General features: G+C 41.4%; 2 protein-coding genes across 8 annotated transcripts in view; one reads left to right on the top strand and one right to left on the bottom strand.

Annotated features, from left to right (window-relative positions):
* Nucleotides 1-6,697, bottom strand: part of LRRC36 (leucine rich repeat containing 36) — a 66,805-nt gene extending 60,108 nt beyond the window's left edge. For 2 of the 5 annotated variants that reach the window (XM_070612127.1, XM_070612128.1), the window contains exon 1: nt 6,587-6,679. In XM_070612127.1, coding sequence (XP_070468228.1) covers nt 6,587-6,656 — 70 coding nt within the window. In that variant the 5' untranslated portion in view covers nt 6,657-6,679. Of the gene's footprint in view, nt 1-6,586 lie in introns of all 5 variants that reach the window. The other 3 variants (XM_070612124.1, XM_070612126.1, XM_070612125.1) reach the window with 3 other exon arrangements.
* Nucleotides 6,698-6,709: 12 nt separating this feature from the next.
* KCTD19 (potassium channel tetramerization domain containing 19) overlaps nt 6,710-25,872 on the top strand; it is a 33,772-nt gene continuing 14,609 nt past the window's right edge. The window contains exons 1-3 of one of the 3 annotated variants that reach the window (XM_070612112.1): nt 6,767-6,817; nt 12,520-12,816; nt 19,329-19,442. Coding sequence is in view for 2 of the 3 variants with exons in the window: in XM_008509319.2 (XP_008507541.1) it covers nt 6,815-6,817; nt 12,520-12,816 (300 nt within the window). In the remaining variant the exon portion in view is untranslated. Of the gene's footprint in view, nt 6,901-12,519; nt 12,817-19,328; nt 19,443-25,872 lie in introns of all 3 variants that reach the window. The other 2 variants (XM_008509319.2, XM_008509326.2) reach the window with 2 other exon arrangements.

Raw genomic sequence — 25,872 nt, 5'->3', positions numbered from 1 at the left:
AAGCCTCTGTCTTTGTCTTTCAAATCTCTGCAAGGCTGGAGACATGGCTCTAGAAGGCAGCTCAAAGTTCAACTGCCTTTTGCCAATCTCAAAGTCTCCCCTGTCCCTCCCAAAATGCTTCTAGATATTGAGACAAAAGATTGAGACATTAGAAACTGATAGGGCAAGTATGCCGCAGAAACTTCATCTTAAAGAAAACTTAGCTTGTTTCTCTGTCTTTATGATGTAAATTTTCTGCTCCCATCTTCTCTAGGACCTGAGAGCCATTCTTGAAATGCAATTGTTTCTCAGAAGCTAGTGAGTTTTGTATTGCACCTGATTCATAACAAAAATTTAATGTCTCTGTGTTCACCTGTGTGTTTATGTGTGTCTATATGTATGTTATATATATGTGATATTTTACCTCTAGATAGTATGGCCAAAATTAAGAGCTCTGTTTAATTGGCTTAAAGTAAGCACTTAAATAAATTCTAATTGTAATAGAAATTAACTCAATGTCTTTCAAATTAACATGATATGGATTAATCTTTGGTAAATGAAAGTTTAAGATTGTTGGTTTGATTGAAAATAGGCATGTCTTGAGAGTTGTCAGTATTTGAATATGATACAGATAGGCAGCCTGGGTTTACTAGTCCAATAAGCTCATGTTTTCTGTTAGAAATTCATCAGCAAAATAATAGCTTTAAATGATAGCTAATTTTGTCTAATGTATCTTGAAGTTTTCCTGGGTAATCTGAACATAATTGTTGGAAACAAATGATTTAGAAAATGAAAATGGGTAAGAGTTTGTGGGTACAATAATTATGTTTTATGGTCTGTATCCTTGGGGGGGGGGGGGACCAGCTTCCAAATTCTTTTTGATAACCTAAAACTTTAGTTTTGCTAAATTAAGCCAAATGATAAAAATCTGTTGAGTATCTGGGTCATTTTTAGATAGGATGAAACACTGAAACATTATTGAAGAACATATCTAAGTTTATCTACTTTTGGCTTCTTATTGCAGGGAGGCTAAAAGTGTTTGGGTCTATTAGCAAACATGCCTTGTGTTTTATTACTGTGAAGTGGTGTGTTTCTAGAAATTACGAAAAGTGCTCAGAATGCTAATATAAAAGATGGCTTGTAATTGCTTAACTTTTTAGCTTTCACTAGGGTCTGTAAGGGTTAAAAATTCTAATACATGTAACTAAAGCTACTGGAAATTAATGAGGCAAACATTTTTGTATTCAAGGAAAGTAAAATGTATGTGTTCGGTAAAGAAGGTATAAAAAATGGAAGTATTTTTATTTGTTAGGTTAAGAAAGTTAGGGGCTGGACTGGTGGCACAGCAGCTAAGTTCACACATTCTGCTTCAGTGGCCTGGGGTTCGCTGGTTCAGATCCTGGCTTTGGACCTATGCATTGCTTGTCGAGCCAAGCTGTGGAAGGAATCCCACATATAATGTGGAGGAAGATGGGCACAGATGTTAGCTCAGGGCTGGTCTTCCTCAAAAAAAGATAAATTTGTGCTAAATTAGAAGGGAATGGGACAAATTCTGAATGTAAAAAGAAAATTGTAGAAGGTTGTGAAGGAGAAATTCTGCCTGGTCACGTTGGCTAAGATTAAAGTAAATTCAATTAAGTAAATGAGTTTTAATGTAACAAAAAAAATGAGCTGGCACAAAAATTAAAATTTTGTTTTCTCTCTGAAAAGGATAATTTTCTTAACCTTTTGGTCTGCTCTTGATAAAGAGGTTATAAAAGGTGTTTCTTTGAGTAGGTCTACCTAAAAGACAGAAAATCTGTTTTGTTAAAATAATTCCCCTTGTTCAGAAGGACTGATGTTTCTATGTTAAGGTTTTTGGACTGTTTCTGTTGTCATTTTGAATATATAACTGAGTATTGTTTCACAGTGAGCATTGTTTCCTATTTGAACAAGTGTTTTAAAACCTTTTGATATTTTTGACAAGCTTTTCCCTCAAAAGAATATTGAAATCCTTAATGAAGACTTTCTTTTGACCTGGTAGAAGGAAGAAAATTTCTCTGAGGATTTTCAGGGGCCCTTGAGACTTCTCAAGGCAATTTGTTCTCTCTTCCTATAAGGAGGAAAATACTAAACTAATTATTATTTGGTCTATTAAATTACATAGGAAGCATTGTCAAATAAGTGATGATAAACTTTCTTAAGTGGTATTATGCACGTGAATGTGAATGCTATTGATATAAATGTTTTAAAATTATATAACATTCCTAAAATTCTGATCTGTCCTGGTTGTCAGCCATAATTCTAGTTATTATCTTGATGTCACAAAAGTAGCCAAGTTTCTTTGTCAATTGCCCTTTTGAGTCTTTTGTCACTTGTGGATAGTTGGTGTTTTACTCTGGTGCTTTTTGCTTTGGAAAATATGTTTTGTCTTCAGAGAAATTCATGGAAAGGACTCTGACACTCTAGAATACAGGTTTCTGATAAACTTTCAGATCAGAAAACTGAACTGGTTAAAAAATTACAGAATTCTAACAGAGAAACTGATGACCCTATAAAACTGCTAACAGAAAATTAATAAAAAAATCGATTACACAGGACTGAACAAACTGATGAGGATGGTTATAATTTTGATTTTTTGTTTAAAATATTGCTGATTTAAAAAAACATTTTGGTTTTTTTTTCAGATTTAAGGAAAACTTTTTCTCAATCTAACTATGACTTATAGCAATTTGGTAAATTATATTTTTGTAAACAAAATTGCAACATTTATCTTTTTCTCCCTACCTTATCCCTCCAAACTTTGGAAACTCTTAGTAAGTATTGTTATTTTCATGGCAATATAGTTATTTTCATAAGTTCAATAAGAATCTGCTCTCCTTACAACAGGATATAATTGGAAACATTGGTTATCTTACCAAGCTTTGGCTGGACTGTCATATTTGAAAGAAACAGGCACAGACTCAGATATGACCAGACAGCTTTTGAGAAACAAGCATTGGACTTTATAGAATAAAACCACTTGGAAACATTGGCCTGGTACCTTGTTTCCTAGCAACCTTATGGATAAGTAAGGAAGGTCACTTATCTGGCAGGTGTGAGGAACCTCAATATCTTGGGGAAACTCAAAAGAAGAGAGGAATTCACCCAGATCTAAGGTATTGCAGGTGAAGCCTGTTGGCAAATCCTTGGCTTGGACTTCCTGGCCTTGAGAGGACTTTAAAGTTCAATCTGAGATTCGTTATGAAAGTTCCCGGGGCCAGCCTGGTGGTGCAGCAGTTAAAGCGCGCACGTTCTGCTTCAGCGGCCTGGGGTTCGCCGGTTTGGATCCTGGGTGCAGACATGGCACCACTTGGCAGGCCATGCTGTGATAGGTGTACCACATATAAAGTAGAGGAAGATGGGCATGGATGTTAGCTCAGGGCCAGTCTTCCTCAGAAAAAAAAAAAAGAAAGTGTCAGCAAAGCAGATTTAAAAGAGCCTATATGTGGGCCGGCCCCATGGCTGAGTGGTTAATTCGTGCGCTTTGCTTCGGTGGCACAGGGTTTTGCCAGTTTGAATCCTGGGCACAGACATGACACCACTCAACAAGCCATGCTGAGGTGGCATCCCACATGCCACAACTAGAAGGACCCACAACTAAAAAAATACACAACTATGTACTGGGGAGCTTTGGGAGAAAAAGGAAAAAAATAAAATCTTTAAAAAAAAAAGAGCCTATATGATCAATGGCTATTCTTGCTGTACTTATGTAAATAATTGGGCCAAGTTTATTGAAACTAAACTTATTTTGCAAATCAATTAGTCTCAATTTGGCTATCTTTGGTAAAAATGAGGGTGATTTTAGAGAGAAAAATTATGTTTCAGCAAAAAACTATAATACACATTTGTGGATATTAGATCCTAGTTCTGTTAATTGTCTTTGAGGTTTTTGTTTTCTACCTGTGAATTGGACTGGATCCTGAATTCTTCTAGTCTCCTGAAGTATCTGGCTACAAATCTCCAAACTAATGTTTTCAGTTTTTCTGGGTTTTTTTTTGAGGAAGGTTAGCCCTGAGCTAACATCTGCCACCAATCCTCCTCTTTTTGCTAAGGAAGACTGGCCCTGAGCTAACATCCATGCCCATCTTCTTCTACTTTATACGTGGGATGCCTGCCACAGCATGGCTTGCCAAGTCATGCCATGTCCACACTCAGGATCTGAACCGATGAACCCCAGGCTGCCAAAGCAGAACATGCGAACTTAACCACTGAGCCACCAGGGTGGCCCCTAATGTCTTCAGTTTTCTCCATCATTTTCATTCGGAACCATTGAGAACTTAACCTGACCTTTTTCCTGAAGCCTTGCATACTGAAGCTGAACAACTTGATATAAACTTAAGAGAGATTAATGTCTGTTGCTGTGTAAACTGTAAGCCACTCAAAGATACTTGAATGTCTGATGATATCATCAGAGACATTTCAAACTGCAAAAGATGCTTCAACTCTGACATCTAGAGATCTTGACTTGCTGCTCCCTGGGCTCAAGAACTGATTTATAATTTGCTCCAACCATTAACCTTGTTTTTTCTTTTTATTTCCATAGAAATACTTATTAAGTACCTGATTGCTTGCTTCTACAATATAGGCCTAACTTTGGGAGCCTACCTGCATCACCACATTCTAAAATGCATTTAACTGGACTGATGTCTTATCAGGACTAAGAAATGTGTTCAGTGAGATGAAACAATCTACCACTCAGCTTCTGGACTATAAAACTTCTCAAAGTTTCAAAGGACTGTGAAACTTAAAAGTTTCAAAGGTGGGACTGTGGGGGATTGGAATTGGCCACCCCAAGATATGCCTCTTTGGCATGAGGATTATTTTGGGCTGGTTACTTTTAAAAACTGCAGACATGAGAGAAACTCTGAAAAGTAGAAGTTACGCTTTGTAAAGAGAAATTTACATTTGTAAAGGAAATTTCCATCTGTAAAGGTGTCTCCCTCTCTGTACCAGGAAGAAGGGTGGATGACCTTATCTCTAAAAACTGTTATCAATGTGGAGGGCAAGGACTTAAATCTGCATGATAACATTACTCTTGTTTACTGTCCTCTTCTGGTCATCTCCCATAACTGACTCCCCCACCCCCAACATCCTCTTCTGCCTTTAGCTGAGGAGGGTATTTCAGATGGTAGCCTCTGCCATTTCGGCAAGTTGCTCAGTTTGCCTAAGTTTCCCCCACATATGGATGTTATAAAGCTTTGTTTAATTTTCTCCTGAATTTATTTCATAGTCCAGCCAGAAGGGCCTAGAGTGGGTGCAGGAAATGTCTTCCTCCCCTACACTAACTTACAGAGTTTGAAGTAGTTTGGATAAAAAACCAAAACCTGAAATATCTACATCAATCTATTCATACACACACCAAACCATTATCTTTGGTTACCTTGGGGACGGGGGGATTTTGAGAGGAAGGAAAGATTAGCATCCTCTTTATTCACTTATGTAATGTTTGTGACTAGCATGCACTAATTTTGATAAATAAATAATTCTTAAATAATACCAAGTTATTTCATATCCAACAAACAAAAAGTACTAGAGGAAGCAAGAAAGGCAACTGTATGTTATGGTTAGATCACAGGCTCTGGAATCAGAGTCGTCGGTTACTAGACCCTGGATGCATCATTTTGGGCTGTGAGCTTTAGGGCTGTGCAGAAGTCTACATCTAATTTTACTTATCTGTAAAATGGCAACAATAACAGCATCTGCCTCATAGGCTTGTTATGGGGATTAAATAATGCAGGGAAAGCATTTAACAGGGGGCCTGGCATTAATGATATAGTGACTTTAGGGAGGATAAAAGTTGAATTGGGAATGCTAATAACTTTTCTAACATTTCTACTCCTTAGAAACTCAGAAAGCAAGCTGTATGAGTCAGACCCCAGGTCAAAGGCAGGGCAAAGTCACTCAGCCAGTTTCACCTCTGGGACCAAGTCAGGGCTGAGGCACTGACCTAAGTGCCTTGAGATCTCAGCTGCTATTCCTTTAACATCAGATCCTTTTCTGAGTCTCTCTTAAAAGCAAGCTACGCATCCAGATGGATCAAAGAAATGGCCAAGTTCTTGAGGGAGAGACTGGAACTGGAACATCCTTTTCCATTATATCCCAACCACGAAAAGCCCTCCTGGGTCGGAAGTTTCAGAGACTGCCAAAAATTAATGCCCTTTGTGCCTCCTCAATAGCACCCCGACCTCAAATGCCCTTCTCAGCGCTTCCTTTCTCGCACCCATGCCCGTTTTGGGGCTCAGTTTCCCTCCACGAGTTCACACTATCCAGTTCTGTGCTCCCGGCCGCAGTGTCCCGTTAATCTTGTTTCTCCTCCTCTTCTGACCCCTCTCCTCTCCCTCGATTCCTCGCCCTCCGCCCGAGACTCCCCGCCTCCTTCGGTTCCTTCACCTTTACCTCAGTGTAACCCATCTGCCTCAATTACCCCTCAGCCTCCCAAATTACTCCTCCTCCTCGTCCTCAGGGACCGCTCCCTAGGCGCCGTTTCCCCGTGTCTACCCTCAGGTTTCCCTGCCTCCACCTCAGTTTTCTCCCTTCGACCTCAGCACCCCGGCTCTCCGCCCAGGCACTCCCGGTCTGGCCCTACCGGGCTGCTCCAGGGTCAGCGCCCCCAGGCGGCGGACGCCCTCCTCGTCCAGATCCCACTGCTCCGCCATCCCCGCCCGCCGCGCGGCGCCGCTCACCTGTCGCAGCCCGCGAGACCGCCCGGCGCGCGCCAGCCCCGCCCCCGGCCCCGCCCCGCGCGCCCCCGCGCTCCCGGCAGCCGTTATTGCCGCGGGCACGCGCCTGCCTGCCCGCCGGAGGAGTCCCGACCATGGTACGGAGCCCGCTTCGACGGGGCGCCAAAAGCACTGAAGTGGCGAATGAGGGAGCGGTGCGGCCGAGGATTAGGGCTATAGGGTTAGGGACTTGGCTCTGGGACATGGGGGGGAGGAGGGAATATGGCCCCAGCTTTGGGGGGTTTGGGGGCTTGCTAGCTCTGAGGAGTTGGGAGAATGCGCCGTTGAGGGATGTTTTGAGGGATGAAGTGTTCCCGCTCTGAGGCTTTGAGGGACTCCAGGTCTGAGGGGTGGGGGTCTGTCTTTTGACGGGGGTAAGTCTTCATAGCTCAGCGCTTGGGAACGTGGACTGTGAGGCAAGGCGGTGGGCCCCAGGTGAACGGGGCGGCGATCCGGATCTGAAGGATTGGGGGTGGGGGCCGCTCTCTGAGGCGGGAGGGGGAGCCCCAGATCTGAAACGTTGGGAACTTGGCTCTGAGGCATTGAGGTCCTGTCTTTAGCGCATGAGGTGGTTCTAGCTGTAGAAATTGGTTTGGACGGAGCTCCTTTGGGGGAAGTGGAATCAGTGTGGAAAAGATGCTCTTTGGGATGGAGTGGGGATGACTGTACTAGGGTTAGCCCATTTCCTGCAGTCAGCCTGGCACGCGTTTTGTCCTTCAAGCACTACAGGCCCCCAAGCTTGCCTGTGACTGAGGGCTCTCCTCAGGCTGGGATGGTTCTACGCCAACTAGCTCCTGAGCAGGCTTTGGGAAGAAAACTCTGGAAAGAACAACCACATCCTTAACCCCTACCCTCCCTCCAGCAGGCACGTCTTGAGAGCCCACCTATGGGTGGGACATGTACGTGTAGGAGGGAGACAAACCTTTGAGCCAAGACCCTCTTGTCATACCCTCCCCTTAATAAGAAAAGAAGAACCAAGACCAGGAGAGTGGCTCACCTTTAAGGAGCAGGTTTTCTTTGGCATCCAAAATCTGCACACTTGGAGTACTTTCACTGAGCTCTCAACTAGCGAGTCACCTGTAAGGAGAACAGAAAGCAAAATCAAGAGTCCTTGCACACTTATGCTTTCTGGTCTAGGTTGGGCCCTTAGTTACTCTCAGCTTGTCATGTTCAGCCTTAGCCACGTGAAGGGCCAGGACTCAAAAGCCTAGAGGAGCTCATTAGATTGGCTTTTCCAACTCTGCCTCTGTGAGTCGTGACACCATTTTACAATTTGTAATCTTTCTCTTCATGTCCCCTTTCTTCTAGCCTCAAGCATGGCATATATGATTGCTCTTCCTTATATCTGAATATTTAGAGCAGGCTTATTATAAGAGAAAAGAACCCCACTCCCTTCTTTGTTGTCTGCATTTATTTTCCTTCCTCAGCTGTCAAAATAGAAGTTGCAGGTTTTTGTTGAAGTGGGCTTTTCCTCTCTTGAGCAATCACCTCTTACTTTAACACTCTTTCCCTCCACCAACGTTTTAATGCAAATTTTGAGACATTCAGAAAGATTGAAAGAATTGTACAGTGAGCGCTATGTACCTACTACCTAGATTCTACAATGAACATTTTGCTGTATTTGTTTCATAACATGTCCATCTATCCATCATTCTTTTAATCCATCTTGTTTTTTGATGCATTTCAAAATAAGTTACAAGTATTGGTACATTGCACCCCAATCACTTCAGCATGCATAATTTTTACCTAGAATTCAATATTATTTTATGGTTCTTCTTTAGGTAAAATTGTATACTGTTTACCACTCTCTAAATTTTACAAGAGTAGTGCTCCTTGAGTGTTTATTTTAAAATCTGATACAGATGGTTTGTACGTTTGATGGCTTTCTACCTTTCTATAGTGTTGAAAAGCTAGGTCATGTTGAAGGAAAATTGACAATTCAGTTATGAATAGATAACCTTGAACTTTTAACAACGGGCTGAGGAAGGTTAATGATCGTTGCTGTCTTTGTATAGTCATGTGCTGCTTAACGATGGGGATACATTCTGAGAAATGCCTTGTTAGGATATTTCATCATTGTGCGAACATTGTAGAGTATACTTACACAAACCTAGATGGTATAGCCTACAACTCACCTAGGCTATATGGTACAAATCTTATGGGACCACTGTCATATATGTGGTCCATTGTTGACTGAAACGTCCTTATGTGGCGCATGACTACATATATATAAAAAGGAACCCACAACATTCAGCTGTCCTGCCATGGCCTCGATAGTGTAACGTCCCTGCAGCTATGATCCCAAGAGAGCCCTGCATGTGCTCAATGGAGTGGGGCCACCTCATCATAACTCTTTTTTAAACAGCTTTAAGATGTCATTCACATACCATACAATTTACCATTTTAAAGTGTACAATACAACAGTTTTTCGTATGTTCACAGAGTTGTGGAACCATCACCACAATCAATTTTGGGGCATTTTCACAATCCCAAAAAGAAATTCCATACCTATTATTAGTCACTCCTCATTCCCCCTACAACTTTCTAAGTCCTAGGCAACCACTAATATACTCTCTATCTCTATAAATTTGCCTATTCTGCACATTACATATAGATGGAATCATTTAATATGTGGTCTTTTGTGTCTGGCTTCTTTCACTTAGCATAATGTTTCAAGGTTTCATCTATGTTGTAGCATGCATCAGTACTTCTTTCCTTTTTATTGACAAATAATATTCCATTGTATGAATATACAATATGCTACATTTAGTTTATTCATTCATCAGTTGATGGACATTTTGGTTGTTTCTACTGTTTGGCTATCATGAATAATGCTTCTGCGAACATTTGTCTGCAAGTTTTTGTGTGGACATAGGTTTCATTTCTCTCTTTTTTTGGTATGCTTTTTTTTGGTGAGGAAGATTGGCCCTGAGCTAACATCTGTTGCCAATCTTCCTTTTTTTTTCTTTCTTTTTTTTTGGTCTCCCCAAAGCCCCAGTACCTAGTCGTAAGTCATTCTAGTTTTTCTGTGTGGGGTGTCGCCACAGCATGGCTTGATCATAGGTGCATAGGTCTGCACCCAGGATCCAAACCGGTGAACCCCAGGCCACCAAAGCTGAGTGTGCAAACTTAACCACTCGGCCATGGGGCCAGCTCCTCATTTCTCTTTTTTTTTTTTTTGTTTAAGATTTCATTTTTCCTTTTTCTCCTCAAAGCCTCCTAGTACATAGTTGTGTATTTTTAGTTGTGGGTTCTTCTAGTTGTGGCATGTGGAACGCTGCCTCAACATGGCCTGACGAGGAGTGCCATGTCCACGCCCAGGATCCAAACAGATGAAACCCGGAAGCAGAGCACAAGAAAATAAGCACTCGGCCACGGGGCCAGCCCCTCATTTCTCTTGAGTTTATACCTAGAAGTAGAATTGCTGGGCCATATAGTAGTAACTTTGTGTTTAACATTTTGAGGAACCACTGAACTGTTTCCTGGAGCAGCTACACCATTTTACACTCCCACCAGCAGTGTATGAGAGTTCCAAGTTCTCCAATCCTTGTCAACATTTGTTATCATCTACTATTTGATTCAGGCCATCCTAATGAATGTGAAATCGTATCTCATTGTGAGTTTTGATATGCATTTTCCTGATGGCTCATGATGTTAAGTATCTTTTCATGTGCTATTGGCCATTTGTGTATCTTCTTTGGAAAAATGTCTATTTAGATTCTTTACTCACTTTTAAATTTGGTTGTTTGTCTTTTTATTATTGAGTTGTAAGAGTTCTTTATGTAATCTAAACACGAGTTCTTTATCAGATATATGATTTGCAAATATTTTGTTCCATTATATGAGGTGTCTTTTTACTTTCTTGATGGTGTCCGTTGAAGCACGAAAGTTTTTAATTTTGATAAAGGTTTATTTATTTGTTTATTTCATTTGTACTTTGTGTATCTTATCTAAGAAGGCATTGCCTAATCTAAGGTCATGAAGATTTTCAGTTTTTTTCTAAGGGTTTTATATTTTTAATTCTTATTTTTAGGTCTATGATCCATTTGGTGTTAATTTTTATGTATGGTGTGAGGTAGGGGTCCAACTTCATGTTTTTTTAGCATGTGGATGTCCAGTTTCCCAGCACCAATTTTTGAAAAGGCTATTCTTTACCCATTGAACTGTCATGGTTCTTGTGTCAAAATTCAATTAACCATACATGTAAGAGTTTATTTCTGGACTCACAATTCTTTCCACTTATCTATATGTCTATCCTTATGCCAGTAGCACACCATCTTGATTACTGTAGCTTTGTACTAAGTTTTGAAAGTGAGAAGTGTGAATCCTCAAATTTTATTCTCCTTTTTCAAGATTGTTTTGACTATTCTGGGTCCATATGGATTTTAACATCAGCTTGTCAATTTTTTAAAAAAGAAAAAGCAGCTGGAATTTTCATAGGGATTATGTTCAATCTGTAGATCAGTTTGGGGAGTATTGCTATCTTAACAATATTAAGTCTTCTGATCCATGAACATGGAGTGTTTTTCCATTTATTTAGGTCTTTTAAAATTTCCTTCAACAATGTTTTGAAGTTTTCAGAGTACAAGTATTACACTTCTTTTCTTAAAGTTATCCCTGAATATTTTGTTCTTTTTGATACTATTGTGAGGGGAATTGTTTTCTTAATTTCATTTTTGGATTGTTCATTGCTAGTGTATAAAAATAAAATTGATTTTTTTAAACAAACAAGCTAATTAAAAAATGGGCAAAAGATCTGAACAGACATCTCTTCAAAGAAGATTTACAGATGGCCAACAGGCACATGAAAAGATGTTCAACATCACTAATTATTAGGGAAATGCAAATCAAAACTACAATGAGATATCACCTTACACCTGTCAGAATGGCTATAATGAACAAGACAGGAAATACCAAGTGTTGGAGAGGATGTGGAGAGAAGGGAACCCTCATACACTGCTGGTGAGAGTGCAAACTAGTACAGCCACTATGGAAAACAGTATGGAGATTCTTCAAAAAAATTAAAAATAGAACTACCATATGATTCAGGTATTCCACTGCTGGGTATTTATCCAAAGAATGTGAAAACATGAATGCATCAAGATACATGCATCCCTATGTTCATTGCAGCATTATTCACAATAGCCAAGATGTGGAAACAACCTAAGCACCCATTAATGGATGAATGGATAAAGAAGGTATGGTGTATATACACAATGGAATACTACTCGGCCACAAAAAAGAGGAAATCTTGCCATTTGCAACAATGTAGATGGACTTTGAGGGTATTATGCCAAAAGCAAAATAAGTCAGACAGAGAAGTCAAATACCATATGATTTCACTCATAAATGGAAGATAAAAGCAACGACAAACAAACACATAGATACAGAGATTCGATTGGTGGTCACCAGAGAGGGAGGGCAGAGGGGGGAGGGTGGAACAGGTGATAGGGCACATGTATGTGGTGATGGACGGTAATTAGTCTTTGGGTGGTGAACACGATGTAGTCTACATAGAAACTGAAATATAATGATGTACATCTGAAATTTATATAATGTTATAAACCAATGTTACCTCAATAAAAATTTAAAAAATAAAATAAAATTGATTTTTTTATATCGATCTGTACCATTCTACCTGGTTGAACTCATGTCTAATAATTTCTTAGTGAATTCCTTAGGATTTTCTATATGCAAGATCATGTCATCTGTAAATAAAGATAGGTTTACTTCTTCCTTTCCAGTATGGATGCTTTTTATTTCTTTTTCTTGCATAGCTCTCTTTTCACTCTCCTTTTAGGAGGACCCTGGCATGTCTCATGAATCAGCAGAGGATTTGTTTCATTTTAACGTTGGGGGCTGGCATTTCTCAGTTCCCAGAAGCAAACTGGCTCAGTTCCCGGACTCCCTGCTGTGGAAAGAGGCTTCAGCCTTGACCTCTTCAGAAAGCCAGAGGCTATTCATCGACAGAGATGGCTCCACATTTAGGCACGTCCACTATTACCTCTACACCTCCAAACTCTCCTTCTCCAGTTGTGCAGAACTGAACTTGCTCTATGAGCAAGCACTGGGTTTGCAGCTGATGCCTTTGCTGCAGGTAAGATACTCTTGTCTTCCAGGAGTGGTGATCAGTAACATAGACCTTACATCATTAAATGTTGTATCCTTTTATATATTGGTTGCTGAGGTGACCCTCTTAATGGGAAAGTGTGATGAGTGAGTTAAAGTAATAGTACACTGGAAATGCATGTTCTGAATAAAGGATTTCATCCTGATTCTGCCTTATCTATACCAGCAGCCACCAGGGATTCACGATGGGACTTACCACCCACTGAGAGGGTGCTCTTAGCTCTTAGAAATCCTATTTTAAGCTTCTTGTTTTTTGTTGAATTTTTTTTTAAAGATTTTATTTTTCCTTTTTCTCCCCAAAGCCCCCCGGTACATAGTTCTGTATTTTTAGCTGTGGGTCCTCCTACTTGTGGCATGTGGGATGCCGCTCCAGCATGGCCCGACCAGCGTCGCCATGTCTGCGCCCAGGATCCGAACCAGAGAAACCCTGGGCCACCAAAGTGGAGCACGCAAACTTAACCACTTGACCACAGGGCCGGCCCCATGTTGAATTTTAAAAAGTGAAAACTTTAGAAATTATAGGGTTTTCTATATACACTGTATCTGAGATTTAAAATCTAAAAGATTCATCAAGAATGTTACTTATCAGAGCCAGCCTGGTGGTGTAGTGGTTAGGTTCACATACTCTTGCTTTGGTGGCCTTGGGGTTCATGGATTCAGATCCTGGCCACGGACCTACACACTGCTCATCAAGCCATGCTGTGGTAGCATCCCACATAAAAAATAGGGGAAGATTGGCACAGTTGTTAGCTCAGGGAGTCTTCCTCAAGCAAAAAGAAGAAGATTGGCAACAGATGTTAGCTCAGGGCCAATCTCCCTCACCAAAAAAAAAAAAAAAAGTTACTTGTCACTCTGCCTGTTGGTACATAAGGTTCACTTTCAGCAAAACCAAAATGTCCTCCAAACTGCAGAATCTTTCCTTTGTCTTCACATCTCTGTTCTCCCAGACTTCTTATTTTCTCATTGTAAGAGCTTTAAATACCTTTACTTATAAAACATTAAAGTATCACCAAAGAATGTTACCTTCTTTCCTAATTTTTCTCCAAACTACAGAAGTCATTTCTGTGGCTTATCTTAAGTAGTTTATTCTTTTTTTTTCTTTTTTAAAATTTTATTTATTTATTTATTTATTTATTTTTAGTTGTGGGTCCTTCTAGTTGTGGTATGTGGGACACCGCCTCAGCATGGCTTGACGAGTGGTGCCATGTCCAGGCCCAGGATCCGAACTGGCGAAACCCTGGGCCTCCGAAGCGGAGTGCATGAACTTAACCACTCAGCCACGGGGCTGGCCCCAATTAAGTAGTTTATTCTTAGTTTTTGAACAATGATTTTTTTTTAACCTGGAAGAACTAAATATTATAACTGGGAAGGACCATTGGCCACGCTCCATATTAATCCCACTGGACAAGGTGTTTTTTATTCCATCTCAGAAAGCACTGACCAACAATCTACAGTGCAGCTCAGTGCACTACCAACTGTGCCTCCCAACACCTCCTAGAAGAAAATTGAGGTAGACTGTACATATCTGGGTCATATAGGAATGAGAACATTTCATAATGCATGTTTTTATAGACACTCCTTACTAAATAATTCAATGTTTTAAAAATTATATATTTGGGGGCCGGCCCCGTGGCCAAGTGATTAAGTTGGCACACTCCGCTTCCGCAGCCCTGGGTTTCACTGGTTTGGATTCTGGGCGCGGACATGGCACCTCTCATCAGGCCACACTGAGGTGGCGTCTCACATAGCACAATTAGAAGGACTCACAACTAAAATACACAACTATGTACCGGGGGTCTTTGGGGAGAAAAAGGAAAAATAAAAATCTTAAAAAAAAAAAGTTATATATTTGGAGATCAAAACCCTTGACATAATCCAGTGCACGTTGTTGTAGTATTCTTTTCTTTTTCTTTTTTATTTATTTATTGTTTTTCTGCTTTATCTCCCCAAATCCCCCCGGTACATAGTTGTATATCTTAGTTGCAGGTCCTTCCAGTTGTGGCATATGGGACGCCGCCTCAACGTGGCCTGACGAGCGGTGCCATGTCCGCGCCCAGGATCCGAACCAGCGAAACCCTGGTGGCCTGCAGCGGAGTGCTCGAACTTAACCACTCGGCCACGGGGCCGGCCCCCTTTTATTTTTTTTTAAAGCTACTTATATGAAATAAAAATTTTTTCAACTACCCCAGGAATGTACTAGAATTGCTTACAAATGGCTTCAAAATTACTTAAATGGCCTGGCATGGCAGGATTGCTGATGACTCTATACCAAGGCACCATTTTATGGGGAAAAGGTGGGAGTCACTTGTTCATTGCAGAAAATCAAAGAGATCAAGGCAACTTTTTGAAGAACTATTTTAAAGAACATGAGCCTATTATAGAGTTTTTCAAGTCCTTCAACTCCTTTGCTGTCCTCACTTCCCAAATTGAAACAAAATATATCTGGGAAGCAACTTCTAAATGGGAGGTAAGAACTCAGAGGCCAATGAGTTGATCCAATTCCAAAGTTCCAAGTTGTGTGAACAGTAGAAGTATTTGAAGAATCATGTGGATCTGCCTCCCTGAAACAGACTGTAAAACAAGTGCTTATGCTTTGGAAATGGTGTTTTCAAAGAAATAAACATTTAGGCTGGCGCAACTGAAGTGGTGTTTATTCATTGAAACAGGGTGTAAATACAGCTGGAGAATCAACAGCTGTCTCAAGCAAATGATCAGCCTCACACATTTCCATCACTTTCCCCACTTCTAAGGCCTGTCCAGATACTCAGGTTCTTGCCTAAATGCACAAACAGTTTGCTTCAAGAAAATAGAGTTTGCCAATGGTTAGTCTAAAGACTCTTCTTGGGCATCCTAACTTAATGCATTCAACCAGTATTTACTGAAAGTATTCTGGATACCAGGCATTATTCCTATGGGTTTTAAGGCACACATGGGATGATCCAATAAAAATATAATGTGAATCACATGTATAATTTCAAGTTTTCTAGTAGCCACATTTTAAAAAATAAAAGGTGACATTAATTTTAATAATATATTTTATTTAACCCAATATACTTAAAATACTATCATTTCAACATGTAGTCAATATTTTTAAATTGATAGATTTTACATGCTTTTTTTGTACTGTCTTCAAAATCTGATGTGTGTTTTACACTTCTAGCACATCTCAAATTCACACTATCACATTTCAAGTACTCAATAGCCATATGTGACTAGTAGCTATCATATTGGACAGCATATATCTAAACTGTTCTAAACTGTTAGTGCTCCTCACTATAGAGTCTTTCAGATTTAGCCCCTAACAATAAAAGTGGGACTTTGTGTCCCGCTAACTGAAGTTCCCCTGTACTCAACAAGTGGCATATCCTACTCAGGATTATCTGTAATATAGTATGCTTTGTTGGAAAGCCATGTAGAAGGAACCAACAAGCAGTATGAGATGGGAAGTCTCTGGAGGACAGGCAGCTGGGCTCACACTGCTGCTCTGTTCTCTACCCCTCCTCATCCCCCTATCCTCACCACTTATCTCTCCCACCCCCCACTTCACCTGCCCACGCTACCTTCCCCCAGCCTGTAGCTTTGGCCTACAAAGGGCACACTTGATACCTATTATTATCTTGATTCTAACATTTATTATATATTGTGTATCAGTCACTGCCCTTATGGTACTGGAATTTATGAAAGAATAAAATATTTATACCTAATCTGCTTGTTTTTTAATGTACAGATAGATGTGTAGTATGTGGTAAGGAGATAGGGAGTGACTGAGGCCAAGGAAACTTCTCCTTTAGAAAAAGTGGTCAGGAACAGCAAACACAAATGCCCTGAGGTTAGAGTGGCTTGGGAGAGGAAGATTCAGAGGCCATCATCAGGTGTAATAAAAGGTAAGGAGATGCCAAAGGTAGACAACAAGGTCAGAGGAAGCCAGGGTTGAGATCTTACAGAGTCTTACAGGCCACGTTGAAGACACAGGATCTATTCTAAATGTTATGGTTAGCTTTTGGAGATGTTTAAAGAAAGAATTAAACTGACAAAAAAGTTTTAAAAAGATCATTGGACCTTGGGTTAAGCAATGGTTTTTCAGATACAACATCAAAAGCACAAGCAACCAAAGAAAAAAATAGATAATTTGGACTTCATGAAAATTAAAAACTTTCGTGCTTCAAAGGACACCATCAAGAAAGTGAAAAGACACAATCTAAGTGCCTATGGACAGATGAATGGATAAAGAAGATGTGGTATATGTACATAATGGACTACTACTCAGCCATAGAAAAAGATGAAATGTTGCCATTTGAGACAGGTGGAGAAAGATACTGTATGAGTTCAGTCATATTTGGAAGATTAAAAAAACAACAACAGGGGCCGGCCCCGTAGCCGAGTGGTTAAGTTTGCAGGCTCCACTTTGGCGGCCTGGGGTTTTGCTGGTTCGGATCCTGGGCATGGACATGGCACTGCTCGTCAGGCCACGCTGAGGCAGCGTCCCACATGCCACAACTAGAAGGACCCACAACTAAAATATACAACTATGTACTAGTGGGATTTGGGGATAAAAAACAGAAAAAAAAAAAAAAGATTGGCAACAGTTATTAGCTCAGGTGCCAATCTTTAAAAAAAACAAAAAACAACAACATATAGATACAGAAAACCGTTTGGTGGTTTCCAGATAGGTAGGGAGTACGGCAAAATAGGTAAAGGGGGTCACTTGTACAGCGACAGATGGAAACTAGATTTTTGGTGGTGAACATGATATGGTGTCTACAGAAGTTGAATTATAATGATGTATATCTGAAATCTATATAATGTCATAAATCAATGTTAACTCAGTAAAAAAATACAGTGTATAATACCAAAAAAAAAAGGTGAAAAGACAACACACAGAATGGAACAAAATATTTGCAAATCACATATCTGATAAGGGATCTGTATCCAGAATATATAAAGAACTCTTATAACTAAACAACAAAAAGACAATCAAATTTAAAAATGAGCAAAAGCTTTGAATAGACGTTTCCCCAAAGAAGATATACAAATGGGCAATAAGCACATGAAAGGTGCTCAACATCATTACCCATCAGGGAAATGCAAATCAAAACCACAATGAGGGCCAGCCTGGTGGCACAGCGGTTAGGTTCACACGTTCCGCTTCGGTGGCCCGGGGTTCACCAGTTTGGTTACCAGGTGCAGACGTGGCACCGCTTGGCAAGCCATGCTGTGGCAGGCATCCCACATAAAAAATAGAGGAAGATGGGCACGGATGTTAGCTCAGGGCCAGTCTTCCTCAGCAAAAAGAGGATGATTGGCAGCAGACGTTAGCTCAGGGCTGATCTTCCTCAAAAAAAAAAAATTAAAAAACCACAATGAGATACTACTTCACACCCACTAAGATGCCTGTCATCAAAAAGACAATAACAGGTGTTGGCAAGGATGTGGAAAAGTTGGAACCCTCATACACTGCTGATGGGAATGTAAATTTGTACAGCCTCTTTGGAAAACAGTCTGGCGGTTCCTCAAAAAGTTAAACATAAAATTACCATATGACCCAACAGTTCCACTCCTACGTATATCCCCAAGAGAAATTAAAACCTATGTCCACACAAAAACTTGTAGACAAATGTTCATAGCAGTGTTATTCATAATAGCCAATAAGTGGAAACAACCCATATGTTCATTGGCTGATGAATAGACAAACAAAATATATATTCATATAAGGGAATATTATTTGTCAATAAAAAGGAATGAAGTACTGATACATATATCAGTAACAACAAGGATGAACTTTGAAACATGCTAAGTGGAAGAAGCCAGACACAAAGGACCATATATTGTATGATTCCATTTATATAAAATGTTCAGGATAGGCAAGTTATAGGGACAGAAAAATTAGTGGTTGCCTAGGGCTGAGGTACAGTGTGGGAAGAGTAGGGTGAGCAGGAATGGGCAGTGACTGTTAATGGGTGCAGGGTTTCTTTTTAGGGTGTTGAAATAGATTGTGGTGATGGTTGGACAACTCTGTGAACATAGTAAAAACCATTGAACTGTACAATTTAAATGGGTAAATTTTATCATTTATGTTATATATGTGAAGTTTATTTACATTTTATTTAATATGAAATATATTTCAATAAAGCTATAAAAAAATCATTTACTTCTGGCTTGACATTAGACCAGGAGTCAGCAAACCACAGCCCAGGGATCAAATCCAGCCCACTACCCTTTTTGTATGGCCTATGAACTAAGAATGGTTTTTATATTTTTAATTGGTTGAAAAAAAGTCAAAAGAAAAATATTTTGTGGCATATAAGAATTATATGAAATTCAAATTTCAGTGTCCATTAACAAAGTTTTATTGGAACACAGCCATGCTCATTTGTTTATATATTGTCTATGGCTGCTCTTGAGCTACAATACAGAGTTGAATAGTTGCAACAGGGATCATATTCTCAAAACCTAAACAATTTACTATCTGGCTTTTTACAGAAAAAATTTGCTGACTGTTGGCCTAGACTCTAGAGGAGCAAGGGAGGAAGCAGGAAGACCAGTTTGGAGGCTCCTGCAGCATCCAGATGAAAGATACTGGTGGTTTGGTCTAAGGTGGTAATAGAGGAGTTAGAAGTGTTCAAATTCTGGATACATCTTGGTAATAGAACTGACAGGGTTTGCTGATGAATCGGAGCTAGGGTGAGAGAGAATGGATAACTCCTTTGTTTGTATCCTGAGCAATCAGCTAATGGTGGCTCCTGAGGGACGTGCACGTTTAGGAGGAAAAATCAGGAGTTACGATTTGAATTGTGTTAAGTTTGAGAGGCAAGAAAAGGGTGCTTACTAAACATCCAGTGGTGATGGTGAGGAGGCAGCTAGATGTCTAGGTCTGGAATTTATGGGAGCCGTCGAGTCTAGAGATACAAATTTGAGAGTCATCAAAGCTGTTGTAAATCCATGAGCCTGGATGCGTAGGAATGTCATATCTTGTTCACAGGGGAAATACAAAGTAGTCATGACAGGTCTGTACCTTAACATCACAATGCTTCCTAGAACTTTCTGTGTACTTTGGGAGGTCTCCTTTGCCTATATTTAATATAAACTGCTCCCAGCCTCTCACATGCTATCAGCCTAGTTGGGAGTCATAACTGCTACTGCAGAGTATGAAATTTCCCTTCAGGGTCATTCACAAGGGTTCAAGGTTCAGGGCAGACAAAGTCCACTGAGGAGTTAGTATGTTGTCAGTACATACTACTTATGTTTCCTTTTTCACTGCCTTCTGAGAACTTCTAAGTTTGGAAACTTAAATTGTTCCAGCTGTGAGCATTCTGCTACCAACAAGCAGCCCAAATACACCTGCGCTCCATGTGCTTAAGGGAGCCAGGGAGTTTTTTTTTTTTTTTTAAGATTTTATTTTTTCCTTTTTCTCCCCAAAGCCCCCCGGTACATAGTTGTATATTCTTTGTTGTGGGTCCTTCTAGTTGTGGCATGTGGGACGCTGCCTCAGCGTGGTTTGATGAGCAGTGTCATGTCCGTGCCCAGGATTCGAACCAACGAAACACTGGGCCGCCTGCAGCGGAGCGCGCGAACTTAACCGCTCGGCCACGGGGCCAGCCCCAAGCCAGGGAGTTTTTATGTTGATCACACAAATGATGCTTTTATGAAAATAGACCAGTGACAATCTCACATTTCCTATTACTCACAATGTGAAGAGAGATTACCACTGTGATCTTGGAAAGGAAGATTATACAAACAACAGCCATTCATCCCAACACTATAGCTTGTCTGTGGATATGGGTAAGTGGACAACTCAAGTGTAAACACCTGGACATGGATGGCATCAGGGCTCCTCACAGGATGGCCATCTGCTTGTCCTGGCTCATATCCTGACACATACACACACCTACATGCATGCCTGGGCACACCCATGCATACCCACTTTGAAGTTCAGCTACGTCCCTAAGCACCCCATAAGCCTTCTCTCCATACCTTTTTACTTGCTCTTCCCTCTTCCTAGAATGCTTGCCCTTTAAGATTTAGCCTAAATGTGGCCCATGGAAAGCCTAGCCTGACATTCCCAGGCTAGTTTTTATCTCTTTGCTCTCATAACACAGATAATTCTTCTCCTATATCAGTGCTAATTCTTTTGGGATGATGTATTCATATGTCTTTCTCCCTCGTTAGCCTATTTTCTCTTCATGTTTGCATTCCTAGCATCTCTCACAGTACCTAGCCTGTAACAAGTTTAATAAACACCTGCTGAGAGGACATTGAATGATGTACCCAAGATGACCTGTGAAGACTGAATCTACTTCTGCAGGGTGGGGGGACTGGAGCTGGCAGTGGAGGGGCAGGTTCGAGATGCTGATAGCTGTGTCTTATTTGGCTTCTTTTGCTGACAGCTGTTCTGTACATCCTTTTGTTCTATCAGCCTTCTTCCCTCCAGCTTCAATGTGGTGCTGGCTCCCTTGTCTTTACAAGGCAGTTGGAGATTTGGAAGCTCCCCTAAGCTCCTTTACCATCATATGCCTTTCAATAGCCCACATCAGAACATGGGGCATCTCTGAGCACTACTGCTGCTGCTTAGGAAAACCTCCGTTAAGTCCCAAAGCTCTGCCAGTAGTGCATTTGTCAGCCATCTTTTGGCAACGATACACATACACATACACACTCGCCCCCGTGCCATCAGTCTTATTTTGCTTGTGATGTATTTTTTTCACTACTATCTAGGCCAAAAACAACATTAATTATCCTTGTGTTAGCAATTAGCCATCTGAATTCAGTTCTGTATTTCCCTAAAGAAATCCTTCCTCTAATAACTTTCTGGGTCATAGCATATGAAGAGTAAAAGTTCTAGAAGTAATATTTAGGCAGATAGAAGTGGAATCGAAGTCCATAGAAGAGCAGCCCCACACTCTGTGGCAATTTCAGTCCACGCAGCCAAAGGACGGCTGGATGCCTAGGCTGTCGAAGTGCTCTTCACTCATTCATTTGTTCATTCCACAAAATCGTATTGTGACCCCACAGGGGCTGTTGTGGGTGCTGGAAGTACAGCAGAGAACAAAATAGTCAGGGTCCTTGTGGTCTAGAGGTTATATCTATTAGGGGAGACTGGCAGACAGTAAATAAGTAGGTGTTATTGAGAACAAAACAGTAGAGTGAGGAGATTAGGGAATGCTTTCTGTGAATTCTTACAGTACCCAAATGGCTTCCTATGTGTAGAAGGCTTTGTATTTCTAGAAGTCAGAGCAAGGATTGACTGAGAGAGTTTAGAAAACCTAGAGTTAGAAAAAAACCTAGTTGAGGCTCCTGGGCCTAGTGCAGGCAGCATGACTTGACTGGCAGGAATTGCAATCTTTGGGGGTTTATTTATTTGTTTTCTTTTTCTTTTTAAAGATTTGTCAAACACACCTTTCTTGGGGAAAAGGGTACTGTTCACACTTAACATTAGTGGAAGTAGCACAACATGGAGATTTCATTTCTACGAAATAGATTGTTCTCTCCTCAACTAGCACATCCATCTCTCAAGCTGGTTGGACTGTCATTACTGACTTGCCTTAAAGGACACACCTGGGTATCAAGCAGTACCTCCAAATAGGGCATCCAGGCCCATCCTCAAATGGATTGTTCTCCCAAGCAGGGATTTTCCTCCCCCAATATACCCCTTCCACAGTGGCCAATTTAGAATTGTTCAAGGACACCATTGTTTCCTCCACTGAGATAGAATCTAGGGATTTGAATCTGCAGGTGAAGTAAATGGCAGGTTCAACTTCCTGTGACGCAGTCAGCTTAGCATGGCCTTGGAATTGTATGACATCTCTTGCAGAATCTCCCCAGTTTCACTCTCTTTTCTTGCTACTTTACCCAACGTCTTTTGATTTGTCATCAATCAGACCCAAGCTGGCCCTTTCTTCCTGTCATCCTGTCTCCCTCTCCTCCTTTGTCCCTGTCCCTCTCCAATTTAGATCTTCCCTCCCAACTCCAGGTCCCAAGTTGGAATTGCTGTCTTCATTGCCCTCTGAACTCTCTGGGCTCTGCTCATTGTAATCCTGTGCTGGCTTTTCCTATGGTTTTGGATACTCAGCATCTTTCTTAGTGTTTTTTTTTTTTTTTTTTTAAGATTTTTAATTTTTCCTTTTTCTCCCCAAAGCCCCCGGTACATAGTTGTATATTCTTAGTTGTGGGTCCTTCTAGTTGTGGCATGTGGGATGCCACCTTGGCATGGCCTGATGAGCGGTGCCATGTCTTCGCCCAGGATTCGAACCGACGAAACACTGGGCTGCCTGCAGCGGAGCATGCAAACTTAACCACTCTGCCACGGGGCCAGCCCCATCTTTCTTAGTTTTTATGAGTGCAGTCTGCTTCTCTGCCAGCTCCTTTTGGGTTCCCCCATGTCTCATCTTGCTTTTATTTCCAGGAGACTCAACTGTTCAGTCCTCTATTTTTGTGCATTCTTTCATTTAATACAGCAGTTCTGAGAACTTAATACACACTAGGTTCTAGACTAGAAGCTAAGGATGCACCAACCCAGTCCTTCCTCCAGGATCCTTGGTAGACGGGGGAGGACAGGCTGAAACTAAGCCAGAGGCCTAGACAGAGAAGTTTTCAGGCATCTGTGGGGACAAAGGAGGAGGATGACCCACTCTGGCTGGGGGAAGCTCTAGGTGTCTAGGCAGAGAAAGGAGGAGGGAAGTATTCTGGGCAGAAGGAACAGTATACATAAAGTTGAGGAGGCGTGTCTTTGGTGTGTCTTTGGAGCTTTGTGGAGTTTACTGATGAAGTGATGTCACTGATGAAGTAGGTGCAGAAAGAATAGTGGGAGATGAAGCTTGAAAGGTGGTTTGGGATCTGACTACTAAGAGGAAGGAAATTTAACGTTTATATTATTTCTTTAATCCTTACAACACTTTCCAGATTTTACTATCTCCACTTTGCATGTGAGGAACCTGAGGCTTGGAGAGGTTAGGTGACAAGTGGGAGGTAGCTGGTTAAGAGCAGTGGTTAAAAGCACGGGCTCTAGAGGCCAGCCCGGTGGTGCAGTGGTTAAGTTTGCACCTTCCGCTTCGGTGGCCGGGGGTTCTCCAGTTCAGATCCCGGGTGCAGACATGGCACTGCTTGGCAAGCCATGCTGTGGTAGGCATCCCATATATAAAGTAGAGGAAGATGGGCACGGATGTTAGCTCGGGGCCAGTCTTCCTCAGCAAAAAGAGGAGGACTGGCAGTAGTTAGCTCAGGGCTAATCTTCCTCAAAAAAAAAAAAAAAAAAAGGAGCACAGGCTCTAGAGTCCTGGGTTCCATTCCCAGCATCTCCACTTAGCTGGGGCACTGAGTGCTCTTTCTCTCCCTGGGTCTTGTTCCCCATTTGCTAAAAAGGGAGTGGTAGAGCCAGCCCTGATGGCCTAGCAGTTAAAGTTCAGCATGCTCCACTTCAGCAGCCCAGGTTTGGTTCCAGGGTGTAGAACCACACCACTCATCTGTCAGTAGCCATGCTGTGGCAGCAGCTCACATAGAAGAACCAGAAGAACTTATAAGTATACATAACTATGTACTGGGGCTTTGGGGGGAGGGGAGGAAGAAGAAAAAAGGAGGATGATTGGCAACAGATATTAGCTTAGGGCAAATCTCCCCCTGCAAAAAATAAATAAATTAAAAAAATAAAAATAAAAGGGAGTGATAATATCAGAGCCTACTTTGTGGGTGAGGGGACATTAGCAGGATTCAGTTAAATGTGCCTAGGCAACAAATGTTAGCTCTTAAATGACAGTCAAGATTCAAACCCCAGTCTGTCTGAATTCAAGGCCCTGTGGTTTGTGTTTACCCTGCTGCCTCCATTGATTGTGAAGGATCTTATGTGCAACGCTAAGGAGAATTTGGACTTGATCCCATAGATAATGGGGAGTGATTAGACTCATTTGTTTATTTGAAAGATCACTGTGTGGAAAGTGCCTGGGGATGAAGGGACCAGGACTAGGGGAAGGGAAAGGAGAGAAAGGGTGGAGCAGAGAGTGGGAGATGGAGTCATAGGACTTGCTGGCTGACTGGGTGGAGACGGTGTGAGTATCAGTCAAAACACAGTCCCTGCTTTAAATCTTTCCACAGCTTCTCTTAACTAGGGGATAAATCAAACTCCTCAGCCCAGCTTATAGAGCTCTTCTCTCTCTGGCTCTTGTTTATTGCTCTAGGTTCATCTCCCTCACTTGCTCAGCCTTCGTACGCCTTAAACAAGGCCACATTCAAGTCATGGAGGCAGGTGACTCAGTATACATCTTTACCTACCTGTCTTGTCCCTCTTGTACACAGTCACCATTTTCCTTTTTTTGCCCCACTTCTTGGCACAAATACTGCCAGGTTACTATCCCTCATCTTAACTCTATAATCCTGCCCACCCACTGATGCAGAATCTGCTCCAGCCTCTCAGTCACCTTCCTGGCACCTCATTTTTATTCCTCTTTGCTTGAGGCCAACCACTCCCTCATACAGAAACCTATTTCTCACTGATTTCCCTCCTCTAGACAGCTGACAGCTTGACATAGAAGCTAAAGTTGTGTGCAATCCCGAGCAGGACAAGAAAGCTTGGATCTTCTTCTAATACTGTGGAAAGAAATCCCAGGGTTCCTGGAGATCCTGAAACTTCATAACTGATGCTGGCTCTTATCTCAGTATATGTAAATTGTTGGCTTTCATGTCTTTTCTCAGCTTTCCCCCAAGCTGAGAGCTCCTTGTGTCCAGGCATGGTATCTGACTGTGGCCCTGGTGATACGCAAGTATTTCTCAAATGAATGAATGAGACTCTCTTCCAGTGTTTCACACATGCACTGTTCTCCCCCATTGTTCAGTGCCCCAGGAAAGCACTCCCCACAACCCGCCATTGTCCACTCCTTCCCCAAAGTCCACCAACTGCCCAAAGTGGGGGAAGTTTCTTCCGCTAGGGTCCCTCCTTTTGCAGACTGGAAGCAGTTATTTGGGTGCAGTTTATAGCCGTGATCACCAGAGGGCTCTTCCCTTGCTTGGGATTCCCTTGAGCAGCTTCACAAGAACTTCA

This window comes from Equus przewalskii, chromosome 3 (assembly GCF_037783145.1).
Source record: "Equus przewalskii isolate Varuska chromosome 3, EquPr2, whole genome shotgun sequence".
NCBI lineage: Eukaryota > Metazoa > Chordata > Mammalia > Perissodactyla > Equidae > Equus > Equus przewalskii.
The sequence above is the reverse complement of the archived record's forward strand: the minus strand, read 5'-3'. Positions and strand labels throughout refer to the sequence as shown.